The following is a 14,155-nucleotide window of genomic DNA, read 5'->3' as shown; positions in this document are numbered from 1 at the left end:
AGTGATAAGTAATATTGTTTTTTGCCAATTTGCAAATGGAAAAACCAAAATTCACTTGACCTGGTTAGATTGGGAAATTGTTGAACCAGAACCAACCAGAAATGCTAGAAAATCAACCAACTCGTGTCATGTTGGTTAGTCTCATCGATTTGATGAACAACCTAGCTTAAATTAATTATTATTATTTTTGTATTATAAATAAATATTAAAAGTAGTAAATAAAATATAACTATTTATTAATTATTTAAAAGGTCAAAATATAAAACAATTGTCTACTCATATGCGCTTTTATTGTTCAGCTTTTGCTTAACAAAGCTTGTACATCGCACGGGTCCCTAGTAGGTACAACTTGAGTGGGTTGGGTTGGGTCGGGTTGAGGGTCAGTCCAATCCTAAGCCTCAAACCTCAAGCTCAAGCTTGGTCCAATTCAAGGTTAAGCCTGACTTTACCATTTTTTCAACCTAGGCCCAACTCAAACTTAACTAAGCATCTCGGGCTTAAGGATGACAATTTCTACCCTACCTAGTGGGTATCCACCCCTACCCACTTTGACGAGGTAGTTTTTTTTTTTTTGTTTGAAGGATGGGTTTTGGGATTCTACAAGCCATACGTTACGGGTAAGGTATGGTATTAAGCTAAACCTGACCCCCTCAACTTGCATATTGTCAAAATGCATATAAACTTTATGTACTAGGTGTTGAATTTGATAATATTTTGAATTAGATGTAAGGGATAATTTATGGTTTATTTATTCTTTTACATCTTAATCAAATAATTGGGAAATTTGTTGTTTATTTATGTTATTTTACTTATTTATTGCTTTTATATAACAAGAAATAATAAGAAATTAGATGCGAATTTTAAACCCAACCCACCCTTACCTTTGAATACAGAGAGGGTTTTGCATTTTTATGTTCAATGAGGGTTTGGATTCTCAAAATCAAACCTGCTAGGCGGGTAAAGTCTAGAATTTTCAAAACTCTCATTGAACCCACTCTATTGCCATCCCTGCTTGAGCTAGGCTTGGACTTGAACAGATTGAGCTTTGTAGCTCAATTTTCCGATAGAATAGGTTGATAATATACATCATAAAATGTTGAGCAAATTTAAATTGCATCGAATCAATACCAAGGCCTCAACATAAGCCCAATCTGAGTTTAATTTATGCCCGAAATTTTTTTTTCTCAGGTTCATCTTAAAGTTAAAAACTCAAATCAATTTGTGCAAAAATTTTAACTGAATTGGATACACCCAACTTGCACCCATAGCTTTATTGCTTGAAACTGATGGTGGGTACCGTTGGTTCTGAATTATTGATGCTCAGACATTTGGACAATTGGCAAATTATGGGGCCCGATTCACGTATACTGCGTCCTGTCTCCCGTGTCCTCAGTGCTCAGGCCAAGCTTCGGTCGCTTCACATATTAAACACGTGGCGTTTTTCTATCTCTCTTTGGTTGGTCCACGTATGCTAATATCACTCACTTCACACGGTCTTATCTTAGTATTGGCTGTGTTGCCGTTCAAATTTTCGGTTTTTTATATGCCAATTGAACGAGCGAAAGTACATAATGCTAGGTAGGCCCCAACCTACCTACTCGGTCATCTGATTAGTACAATCCAACGGAACGTGGTCAAATCTAAGAAGCACATGCTCCCAATTCTTGAGAGACGAGCTGCCCTTGCCGCATGGCGCACGTCTCTCCTCAACGCGTCTCGTCTCCCACACTCGTATTTATTTACCATAAGTCAGAAAAGTCAAAGTGGCATGCTTGTAATATTCAGGCAAGAGCAGTGGTACTTCCGAACCATCAGCCATTGTTCTTGCAAAGCTCGATTGCCACCTAAGCAACATCGTCGAGCTGGAAGGAAAATGTTAAGAAGTGATGAACGTTCAACAGGAAATGCTTTTCATCAGGCTTGAAGTTGAAGCTCATATACTCAAGCTGAGGTTTCTCTGTTCTCAAGCATGTCCATTTGCGAAACGGACACGCGGGTAAATTCAATTGAAGTCAACTTGGTAAAGTCGTTTTTGTTTGCGATCTAATATTTCTAATCTGACAAGAATGTCGCCATTATGATCTTTGCAGGATTTTCTTTCTTTGATTTCGGTTCATTTTTTAGTATTTTCTTTTAAATTCTTTACTGGTGTAGTTTCGTTTCTTTTGTTGCTGTAAGTTTGTAGTTTTATGATTGCAGAAAGAATAATATGTTTTTGTAGTAAGTGATTTTTCTTTTTGCTTGCACAAGAAGATTGGAAGTTGATTTTGTTCGAATTGACTCTCTCTTCTTCTACTTCTGTTGTTAGACCTTTTAGTTTCTCGGGTAAATAGTGATAAGAAGATTTGATGGTTAGGGTTTAATGCATGTTTAGATCTCCTGAATCAGTTTTCTCGGAATGTGGTAGTTTAGGTCCTGGTTATTAGATTGAGGACTTGTCTTTTGAAATCACACTCTTATTGTTCAATCTTTTCCTGTATGATACTCGGATCATTCTGTTCCAAACTTGCATGCCGTTTTCCTTGCTTATTTTGGCTAAATTCGACGACGCTAGTAAATTTTTTTTTCTTTATTTCGATTTTTGGTAGCCATTTTCTGTCACTCGTTCTCTCTTTCTTTTTTTCCCCTTTTTTCTTTCCCGGGGTGAGTGTTAATTGAAATGTATCGCATATATTTATACTGTACTTAACTTAAGGTTAAGGATTATGATATTAATGATAATGATTTGAAGGTGCATTCTGAGTTTTATCAAGTAGGTACAAAATATCGGTGTGAAGCTTTAATTTTATGATTCTGGGCCCGTTCTAGAGGGCTGAAGTTTTGACTAAGCTGGTTTAATTGAGCTGCTTTGGAGAAGCCACTAAAAAAGCTTGAGCGGAAAGCCACATTTTTTGGCTGTAACATAACTATTTTGTGGTCCGTTTAGGTTGGTTCAGCTGCTTTGAAGCGCTCGTTGGGTGGAGTGTGTCAAGGAGTTGTTTTGTACTATGGGTTATGGAGCAAGGTGGTATATTATTTTCCCTTTGATACTGGTTGATTGATAAAATTCGGAGGTGCCCGGCTGGCCCCCCCTCCACTTGAGTAAAGTTTGTGGTTAAAAAAAAAAGGGGAAAATTCCCCATTAGTACCCTGTACTTTGGGTCTAGTGTCACTTTGGTCCCCAATCTTTAAAATGTGACAATTCAGTACCCGAACTTTCAAAACATGGCAATCCAGTACCTGGCATTAACTAACTGTTAATCAGCTGTTAAGTGGCATTTTAAAAAGACAGAAATGCCCTTTTGAGTGTCATCTAATTTTCTTTATCAACTATCCAAACGTTGTCAAAAAAATTAATGGTCCCAAATCCTTGCCTCTTCTATTCAAGAAAGTTGGACCCATCTGAATGCCCACTCAAACTTAACCCCAACTTTCTTGAATGGAAGAAGCAAGGATTTGGAACTGTTAATTTTTTGCCAACGTTTAGATGGTTGATAAAGAAAATTAAATGACACTTGAAGGGCATTTGTGTCATTTTCAAATGTCATTTAACGGTAGGTTAACTGCTGATTAATGACCGGTACTGGATTGTCACGTTTTGAAAGTTCAGGTACTGAATTGTCGCATTTTAAAGTTTGGGGACCAAAGCGGCACAAAGTACAGGGTGCTATCGGGAATTTTCCCAAAAAAAAAAAGAAAAAATGAGGTTGAAGCTGACTGCCCTTCGTGTAACTGTTTCACAGCTGATTTGGGCTCTCCAGATTTTTCACCAAACATAGCTTATAGGCTGTCTACGTGCGACCCACCTCAGTAATCCAGAAGCCACTGCACTTCATCCCTCCAAAATGGGCACTTGGGCTTTCATGATTTTCACTTAATATTGATTATTGGCTGTCCAGGTGGGGTCCACCTTGTAAAGCCAGAAGCTGCTACATGAAAGCCCTCCCAAATGCACATTCTGTCATTTTCCACATTTTTAGTTGTCGAGGTACTCTAATCAGAAGATTTAAATCTTTCCAAGTTCAATTCATATTCAGAGTGACACATTTCTTCTTCAAATACTTTATGGTAGGTTTTATGTAGACAATTAGCTATTTTATTAGCTAATTTTTTATGCTTGCATGGCATGTGTTCATAGTTTTTGATGTTCCAAATATATTGTCTGTCCATACTCTATAGCTGCAGCAGCCTTTTGGTTCAAAAAGACGAGGGAATTTAATTTGTTAATGGAAGATATTATTCCTTGTATTGACCTGTTTTAACATGTATTTCCTCTCTACAAATAGCTTATACTTATATGTTCTTTGTTGTACATTATTGGCTTATCTATTTTTCTTTATACACCTCTCTCGAGTCATGGCATGCCAATAGCAGTGAATTATTCCCCAAGCATGTAATTTCAAGACTCTTATCTGCTAGATTTGTCCTTTTCTGTCCAATAAAATGTGGTGTGTTTCTTTGCTTTTCCTAGGAATCTGTATCACTAGAAGACTTTCTGTATTTTGGTATTCTATTGGATGGAAAGGTTGATTTTCTTGAAGTTGAATTTACTCTACTTCACTACATTTAGTTGTCTCTGCCTGTTTTAATAAATGTGAATGTCTACGTTCTCTGCATGTTGTGGTCTCTTAACCTTATTGCTCTACATGCTTTGTCCTCCCTAGATCAGTTCTAATTATTGAATGAAGCAAATTCTAAATTTTATGGTTGAACTTAGAAATTTGGATAATTTTGCAGGGCTAATATAATTGCTCCCAACCGATAGTGATTTCTTTTCTACTTTGGTAACCTATGCTATTTCTATGAATATGGAGCATCTGCATCAATTACAGAAGCTATGTCAGGTTGAAACCAAAAGATTGCTTTTGGTGATGGGGATAATAGCTTTTACTATAATACTAGTTCAATCCTTTTCACTTCCATACAGAAATGTCTTATTGTCTTTATTTCCTACTAGTAGAACTCTGGGACTTGGAAAAAGTGGCCTTGCACGTGATGATTCAATCCCTGAATCTGAAATGGTTCATAACTCATCCCTCCTAAATGATTCAAACTCAAATAATTCAACCATGCCTCCAGGGGTGGTGACAAATTTTGGGGCTTCCCATACGGGGGAAGGAATTAAGGATGGAAATGAAACGAAGAGAAAGAATGAAGACCATCAGAATGGACTGAAATCAGAGGACGTAGGCCCAGAGAATGCTACTGAACTATACAGGAATAAAGATCTGTCTAAAGAATCTTCATCAGTGAGAATTTTAGATTTGGATAAAAATTCAACTATGGGGGATGCTAAGGATAGAGACAACAGTTCTGCACAGGCAAAGGCTGGGGAAACACAGGATAAAGGCAATTTCACAAAATTGGATGGTAGCTTTCCACTAGACAATGTTCAGAAAGAAAATAATAGTGTGGTGCCAGAGAAAATTGGAACCACAGCTCTGGGTACATCACCTCCATTTGCATTACCACCAGAAGGTTCTAGTAGTGGAACTTTTCTAAGAAATTTGGATGCAAATTCAAATACTTCAATCCCATCTGTCAACTCTAATACATCTTTTGTGATCAAGCAATCAGTAGAAGCAATTCCTAATGATGAAAAATCTCAGGCATTGCTAAGTGGTCCACCAATGCCAGTTGGTAACTCTACAATCACTAATAACCCTGTAACAAACACACCAAAGAGTGATGTGCTGTCACCATCAATAATGTCTCTATCTGACATGAACCATTTATTATCTCAAAGCCGTGCTGCTTCTCAGCCCAAGGTATGTTGGTCTTGAACTTGTAAACTAATTTACTAGCAAGGGTTCAGTTTTGTACAAAGAGCTAGTTTAACCATTTTTTTTTCTTTCTAAATTTATCTTTAGACTCTGCAGGGTTCTTCTGCACGAGATCAGGAACTTCTACTTGCAAGATCACAAATTGAGAATTCTCTTATAGTAAAGAAGGATATAGAACTTTATGCACCTCTATTTCGAAATGTTTCCAAATTTAAAATGTAAGTCTGTTCAAACATAAGGTAGATATGCCAATATTCTCTATCATATGTAATTATCCCATGCCATATTTGTTTTAACCTGTGCAAAGTTTTATTATTGGAGGAATTTGAATTCATACTGAGTACTTGCTCTGTTTCATGTGTATGCTCAACAAAGGTAAATATGTTGCATTTAGTGGTTCATTATATGCAATAAGAACACTGTTTGCAAAATTTTATAGACTTGTTTTTGGGAAACCTTCGTAGCTCACCTTTGGTCCTTGATCTTTGGCTTGAACCTGAAAATATGCAACTTACCTATTGAGTATAGGTACTAGGCTTTTGGTGTGGCTCAAGGTCCTTGATCTTCTGATGCCATTGAATCTAGTATCCCAATATACAAAACTATCTTCTTACTTATTTTAGTCAACCCTTTTTGTACAGAACTTTCAAAATTGCCAATAGAGCTTTCATTCTTGCAGGAGTTATGAACTGATGGAACGCATGCTCAAAGTCTACATCTACAAAGAAGGAGAAAGGCCTATCTTTCATCAGCCACCACTCAAAGGAATATATGCTTCTGAAGGATGGTTTATGAAACTGATGGAGGCAAACAAACATTTTGTGGTGAAGGACCCTAGAAAAGCTCACCTGTTTTACTTACCTTTTAGTTCACGAATGCTAGAGGAGACCTTGTATGTGCCCAATTCACACAATCAAAAGAACCTGATCAAGCATTTGAAGAATTACATCGACATGATTGCTGCAAAATATCCTTTCTGGAACAGAACTGGTGGATCAGATCATTTTCTTGTTGCTTGTCATGACTGGGTATAAATAATTTCAGGCTTGCTGCAGCATTTAATTCAAAGTATTGATATAGACTGTTCCTGACAAGCTGTAATTTCTCAGGCCCCATCTGAGACAAGGCAGCATATGGCTCTCTGCATCAAAGCTCTTTGCAATGCAGATGTAAGTGGAGACTTCAAAATAGGGAAGGATGTTTCTCTTCCAGAGACATATGTGCGTGTTCCAAGGGACCCTCTCAGAGATCTTGGGGGCAAGCCTCTTTCCAAGAGATCAATTCTTGCCTTCTTTGCAGGGAGCATGCATGGATATGTTCGTCCCATCCTATTGAAATATTGGGAGAACAAAGATCCTGATATGAAGATCTTTGGGCGGATGGGTCGTAGCGGAAAGAGCAAAATGAATTACATTCAACACATGAAGAGCAGCAAATACTGTATTTGTGCGAAAGGTTACGAGGTCAACAGCCCCCGGGTGGTTGAGGCTATCTTCTATGAATGCGTCCCTGTGATCATATCAGACAATTTTGTTCCTCCTTTCTTTGAGGTTCTAGACTGGGAAGCATTTTCCGTATTTGTCCTGGAGAAAGATATTCCCAATTTGAAGAATATACTGCTTTCAATCCCAGAGGAGAAGTACCGCAGGTTGCAGCTGGGGGTAAAGAAGGCGCAACGGCATTTTCTTTGGCACACAACGCCTGTCAAGTATGATATCTTTCACATGATCCTTCACTCTGTTTGGTACAATAGAGTTTTTCAGATTGGAACATGAGAACCAGGAGAGATATAAGGTATTGACGGATCACATATTTAAAGTACCTCTTCTTTCTGAAGTAGAAATTAGAAAGAGCTTAAGGCCAGAAGAGGGAGAATGGAGGAAAGAGGAATTTGGCATTCATATCTAACAGCTGAGTGAGTAATCAGCCATTTCTTTTGATCATGATTCAGGATTCAGGAAGATGTGGATACAAAGCAGATATTTGATGTGAAATGTGGCATTAAAAAATACAGGAGATGGAACAATTTCTTGTAGATGATGGTCTGAGGTTGTAGTGCGTCATTTTTTTATGGATGTTGCGGTGTGCCATTAGATGGTATTTATATATATATATATATATATATATATATATATATATATCACTGTAATTTAATACTTTTTTTTTCTTTTCAGATCAACAGGAAAAAGAAAATAAGGTAACATACTTGAGACTTGAGAGGCAAAATCTATGAATGCAGCATATTCAGCTTTTATATGGCCTTGATAATTCGGAGAAAAACTCAAACCTGGATTCAACCCGTGATAAAGTGAAACATCACAAATTGTCGTGGTTTTCAAAACTGGACCGAACGGTCGGATCGAAAAATCGGGAACCGGTCAGGTGACCAGTTCCATTTTACCTCAAAACTGTTATTTTGCCAAAGACCATTGATTTGATCAGCACTGCTGACTTGAGTGGTCGAACCATTTGAACCGTTTAATGTTTTTGGTGGTTTTTATTTTTTATTTTTTGTAAGAATGGGCCGTCCATTTAATTCAAATAGTCGGACTGTGATTCGGACCACTGACCAGTTTGTTGTCCGTTCAATTTTAAAAGCTTTTGCAAATTATATTTTTAATGTTGTTGAAGTCTTTATAGTGATTTATTTGTAAGTACATTTTTAGGAATGTGAGAAAATAAGTGTTTATAAATATTTATTTTTAAGTATTTATTCAAATAAATATTTGTTAGTGTTTGGGAGGTCTGTTGTCAAACTCCTTATACTTATTCTCGTTGCAGTGTTTGGTGAATCCTTTATCCCATAACTATTTATTGTAGAAATGATAATTATAGCCCTAATTTAACATATATCCATCTATTGGATTAATACAAAGAAAAGCAAAAAAGTAAATAAATAAACAAATGCTTATTCCACATTCACGGCAGCACAGAGAGAGGCGATGACAATGGTTCAGGTGGGGCAATTCCTGGAAAATGAACAAAACACAGAGGATTGAATAAGTCAAGGTTTTTAAAACCTAACTGGACAACGAACTGGTGAGGGTTCGGTTCCTAGGTCAAACGGTCCAACTGTTCAAATTGTATGAATGGCCTGTTCTGATAGAAAAATAAAAAATATAAAATATAAAAAATGGTCAAATCGTTGAATGGTTCAAATGGTAGAATGTCTGAATCAGCAGTTCGCTGACCAAATCAATGGTTTTTGGCAAAATAATCTATTCGGTCCTATTTTGAAAATCACGAAATAAGAACTTGAAAAATGCCATCCAATTCTGATTTATTTTTTAATGTAAACACTTATTCTCGACTTTTTATTTTGTAAGTACTTACTTTTCATTATGCGGTCCCTATCACTTATTTTAAGTGTTTATATTTTTATTAAATATAAATAAGTATTTATTTTAAGTGTGCTTGGGCTAAATTCACATTTACACCCCATGTGCAGATCTGAGTGTGCATTGAGAACATTTCCCTGAACGAGATCACAATTGCGCTAAAGCGTGCCCCACTGGCATCTCACAGTACATCGAAAATGTGCATTGGGAACATCTCGAAATAACAAATATGGGAAATATTCACAATGGAGTGGGGCACCCGCAATTAAGTGTTATGTGAGGAGCAGATCCCAATTCTACCATGTAAAATTTCAAACAGAAAATGCAACAAAGTCAAGTTCAAATCAGGCCCTCACAAGATTGTCCCTCACAAGTCCCACAGCACATCCCTTCATGTATAGAAAACATCTCCCCCCATGATGATATTATCATTTCTGAGAATATCATTGGGAGATATTTCTTAAAGATGACAGGGATATGTGTGGTACGTTGTGAGGGGCAATGGACTGATTTGATCTCAACAAAGCCCCAAGCGGACTGCGGATCACATTTGCCTTGATAAAAAATTATTAAATTAAGCCAATTGATGATGACTCAATTGGTAGGTTGTTGATTCGTCGGAATAGAGACGTGGGATCAAATCCCGCTGCCAGTAGGGGTTGAGGGGTTAAGGGAAAGGGGATGGGCTAACCCTGCTGTGTAGCCCCATTAAGCGAAAAAAAAAAAAATTATTAAACTAAGTGCTCAATCGTTTTAAGGGGATGAGGGGTTAAGGGAAAGGGGATGGGCTAACCCTGCTGTGTAGCCCCATTAAGCGAAAAAAAAAAATTATTAAACTAAGTGCTCAATCGTTTTAAGCGAAAAAAAAAATTATTAAATTAAGTGCTCAATCGTTTCTGTCTGTCGGGAGCGGCGGTTGGTCCGACCCTAACTCTGAATGAAGAAAGTTGGTGGTTCCGACTTCCGAGCAGTAACTACCAACAACCGCTGTGAAATATTTATCCAAAGCATGATCAAATAAACAATCATTTTCTCTTCCTAATTATTAATTATGGAATTTACTAAATAAAATGACTATTTTAATTGTTTGGTAGAAGATTCCCTTTTCTTCTTCTTTAATCTTTACCTGTAAGCTGAGTAAGTTCAGCTCCTACAGTCCTACTCAAGCAAACTGAAACTCTTAGGGTTTCTCAAATGCTAAATATCTTCACAAGTCCATTGAACAAGAGTTATCTTCCTGAGGTCTTAAAAGCAGTTGAAAGACATTTTCTTCTTCCCTTGTCGTAGCTCGAGCTCTCAGTCCCATTACTGCCAAGTTGCAGATCGGTGCGGTTTGGGTTTTGTTCAGATCTCTGTGGTTTGCTGTATGTTCCTAGTTACTGAAGTTCCTACTTTCTACGATTAGTGCTCTGGTTTACTAATTTTACTTGCTATCGTCGGTTTTGCTCTACTTGCTTTCCTTTTTAGCTTTACAAGTCCTCTGTTCGAGAAGTTGTCTTCTAGGGCTCATTGCATCCTTGGGATTGTAAGGCTTCTGATATAAAATCTTCGTTTGAGGTTTTTATGTACTGATATAGACGAATAATTGTCTGTACCTGTTGTCATTCTTATGGTTCCACTCCCCGGCTGCCATTGCTTCAGTTCTTTTTCTGCATTGGAAAGGAATAGTACTTCAGTTTTTAATTCTGCTGCTGAGAAGATAAGTGAGTTTCTCTTGTACTAAATGTTACGTTCTCTGTGGAGAGTTATGTATCTTAGGTACTAGTTTGTTCATAAAACTATTATATAGTCATAATGAAGGTGGGGTTCCTCTCTTTTAGTTTTATCCTTGGGTTTTAGTCCTACCACTTTGCTTTTCATTCCTTGTCTATTCTTTGAAACAATGAAGAATTCCTTAGGTTTCTGCTAGGACAACTTTCATTAAGTGTTATTCTAAATTTCTAATTGATGTATGATTATCTTAGTTCTATTATCAGATTCTGTTGGAAATTGTGTTACTGACATGCTTACCAATAGTCTGGATTACTACTGATTTTGTTCTATTTTGGTGCATCTCTGTTCATTTCTTTTTCCCATTGTTCAGTTAAAATATGTCGAATTTGTCTTCTTCATGATAAGAGTTCTTAAAAATTAAAACAATTGCTGGAGTTTGCTTCAGTGCTCACTTGATTTTTTTTTTCTCCGGACTCACTTTATTACTCTTGTTAAATTTTCAGGGTTGCATGAAGTAGTATAAGCCTGAGATCTAAAGCAGAACAAAGATCATCGGATAGTTAGTGCATTATTAATGACATGGAGTATGTGCTTCAATTTCAAAAGCTATGCCAGTTTGAAACCAGGAGATTGCTTTTTGTCTTGGGGATAGCAACTATTATTATCCTACTGCTTCAGTCCTTGATGCTTCCCTATGGAAATGCTCTTCTGTCTAAATCTCTAGTTAGCAAGCTTACCAAATTTGGGAAAAGCAATTCTCCCCCTAAATCTGTCAAGGTTGATAACTTCCTGCTTGTTAATACTTCGAACTCTACTGGTTCATTTGAAACTCTTGAGATGGTGAAAAATACCAATCTTTCCAATGTGATAGAAGAAACTGAGCATGACAATGAAACAAATGTAGGGGCCATTGACCGGGAGGATGATTTCGTATTAGAGGACAGAGGTCCAGATAATGACTTTGAACTAGATGAGGGTATAGAGCCTGATAATGAATCTTTATTTGAGGAAGTTATAAATAAAAATTCTACATTGGATGATTTTAAAGATCCACATACTGATCCTTTGCTGGACAAATCTAGAGAATCTCAACAAAATCTTACCCATAAGCAGATTATTACACCAGATACTGATTTTTTATTTGGCAGCAGGCAGAAACCAGATACAGGTTTGACACTAGAGAAAACTGAAAGTCCAGTTACTCATGCTGCATCTTCTCTCCTGACATTATCACCTGTTTCTTCAACTAGCATAACAAATCTTAGTAATTTAGGTATAAGTTCCAATGAGTCCATTATATCATTAACTTTTCAATCTAACAAAACGAATGATGATCCTGCAAGGAAGAAAATGAAGTGTGAGATGCCACCAACATCTGTAACTTCAATTGCTGAGATGAACAATTTATTGATTCGTAGCCGTGCATCTCCCCGTTCGCTGGTATGTTTTTGCTACCAATGAAAGTTGGAATGATTTATGGATGATTGATTTCTTTGTAGAATTATCTTTTAATTTTTCTTGAATGTAGAAGCCACGGTGGTCTTCAGTGCATGATCAGGAACTTTTGTCCGCAAAAGAACAGATCCAGAATGCTCCTGTTGTAAGGAATGATCGTGAACTTTATGCTCCGCTTTTTCGGAATGTATCCATGTTTAAAAGGTCTTTCTTCTACATTAGTTTTGGGGTTAAGCTTCTGATGAGTTTTAGTAATACTGGCATATTTTTTTAATGTTTTAACAATGTAAATGGATATGCATTCTAGTAATCATGAGTAGGAAAGCTTAAAACTGTTGATGTTGTACTTGTGGAGAGCTATTTAATTTAGAACTTCTATATGGTCACATTGCAGGAGCTATGAACTGATGGAAGGCATGCTCAAAGTCTATGTCTATAGGGAAGGAAGAAAACCCATATTTCATCAGCCAATACTCAAGGGAATATATGCTTCTGAGGGATGGTTTATGAAACTAATGGAGGGAAACAGACACTTTTCTGTGAAGGATCCTAAAAAAGCTCACCTATTTTACATGCCTTTTAGCACAAGAATGCTAGAGTACACGTTGTATGTGCATAATTCACACAATCGGATGAACCTAAGACAATACTTGAAAAGCTATGTTGACATGATTGCTGCAAAATATCCCTTCTGGAATAGGACTGGAGGAGCAGATCACTTTCTTGTTGCTTGCCATGATTGGGTATGCTTCTCTATGTTAAAACTTGTGCTCTATACCTTTTAATCACTACTAAGCTTGAACTTCAATGTAACAGGTTATTTGTATTATTACCTTAGAATCTATTTGTGCATGTTGTGCAGTCCTACTGATGAACTAAACTTTCTCAGGCTCCATATGAAACTAGGCATCACATGGAACGTTGCATTAAAGCCCTCTGCAATGCTGATGTCGCTGGTGGCTTCAAAATAGGGAGGGATGTATCTCTTCCAGAAACATATGTCCGTTTTGCAAAGAATCCTCTCAGAGATGTCGGTGGAAAACCTCCTTCTGAGAGGACAATTCTTGCCTTCTTTTCTGGCAACATGCATGGGTATTTACGACCAATCCTGCTGCAGTACTGGAAGAAGGATCCAGACATGAAGATTTTTGGTCCATTGCCTCATGGTGTTGCAAGAAAAATGAACTATATCCAGCACATGAAGAGTAGCAAGTACTGTATCTGTGCCAAGGGTTATGAGGTCAATAGTCCAAGGATTGTTGAAGCCATATTCTATGAGTGTGTCCCTGTGATTATATCTGATAACTTTATACCTCCTTTTTTTGAGGTTTTAGATTGGGATGCATTCTCAGTAATCCTCCCTGAGAAAGACATACCCAATTTGAAAGACATACTCCGTTTAATACCAGAGGAGAAGTATCTTGCAATGCAGCTAGGTGTAAGGAAGGTGCAGAAACATTTTCTTTGGCACAGTAAGCCCATGAAATATGATCTTTTTTATATGACCCTCCATTCAATCTGGTTCAATAGAGTTTTTCAGTTAAAACCCAGATGAGAGCAACAAGATTAGAACATCTCAGAAATAATCCTTCTTTGTAAAGAACAGACCAAAGAAAGGGAGAAAGAAAACGAGAAGGTAATGAACAGAATGGGTGAATGCATCATTACAGGTTGGTGGTCTTTCTTGAATAACCAACCCCCCATCCCCCCGCCCCCCTTCTCTGATCATGTCTGAAAGTTAAAGTGGAAATTTGAATATTGAAAAATAATGGTGGAATGGTCTTTGAAATGCTCTTAGAACAGTTGGATGCTGTATGTAAAATGTGTTTCTTGTAGCTAGAATTTGATGGTTTTGGGGATGAAATGGTCTTTGAACAGCAAACGAGA

The 14,155-nt window shown here is 37.2% G+C and overlaps 3 protein-coding genes across 24 annotated transcripts; 2 read left to right on the top strand and 1 right to left on the bottom strand.

Annotated features, from left to right (window-relative positions):
- Positions 1–1,670: 1,670 nt before the first annotated feature.
- On the top strand, positions 1,671–7,837 carry LOC148869081 (putative glycosyltransferase At3g07620). Of its 22 annotated transcripts, XM_088973299.1 has the most exons (8): positions 1,897–1,996; positions 2,927–3,004; positions 3,723–3,967; positions 4,717–4,823; positions 4,940–5,747; positions 5,850–5,980; positions 6,442–6,790; positions 6,872–7,837. In XM_088973299.1, exons 5-8 carry the CDS (start codon positions 4,998–5,000, stop codon positions 7,535–7,537), a joined length of 1,896 nt encoding a protein of 631 aa, XP_088829425.1. In that variant the 5' UTR covers positions 1,897–1,996; positions 2,927–3,004; positions 3,723–3,967; positions 4,717–4,823; positions 4,940–4,997; the 3' UTR covers positions 7,538–7,837. The 22 variants fall into 22 exon arrangements, with proteins under 22 accessions (XP_088829417.1, XP_088829410.1, XP_088829424.1 ...); XM_088973286.1 differs by having other exon boundaries at positions 1,888–1,996; positions 4,717–5,747; XM_088973302.1 differs by lacking the exon at positions 4,717–4,823 and having other exon boundaries at positions 1,889–1,996; positions 5,859–5,980.
- Positions 7,838–10,193: 2,356 nt separating this feature from the next.
- LOC148869080 (uncharacterized) lies at positions 10,194–13,780 on the top strand. Its single transcript, XM_088972409.1, has 5 exons — positions 10,194–10,464; positions 11,317–12,253; positions 12,342–12,472; positions 12,663–13,011; positions 13,131–13,780. Exons 2-5 carry the CDS (start codon positions 11,393–11,395, stop codon positions 13,137–13,139), a joined length of 1,350 nt encoding a protein of 449 aa, XP_088828535.1. The 5' UTR covers positions 10,194–10,464; positions 11,317–11,392; the 3' UTR covers positions 13,140–13,780.
- On the bottom strand, positions 13,480–13,781 carry LOC148869079 (uncharacterized). The gene is given in 2 exon segments (XM_088972410.1): positions 13,480–13,684; positions 13,686–13,781. Coding segments are annotated over 2 exon segments (240 nt in total). The 3' UTR covers positions 13,480–13,540.
- Between the last annotated feature and the right edge of the window lie 374 nt (positions 13,782–14,155).

Source organism: Nelumbo lutea, chromosome 2, assembly GCF_056320005.1.
Source record: "Nelumbo lutea isolate HS-2025 chromosome 2, American lotus-T2T, whole genome shotgun sequence".
In the NCBI taxonomy this organism is placed as follows: Eukaryota; Viridiplantae; Streptophyta; class Magnoliopsida; order Proteales; family Nelumbonaceae; genus Nelumbo; species Nelumbo lutea.
This window is presented reverse-complemented; position numbering and strand designations above follow the sequence as displayed.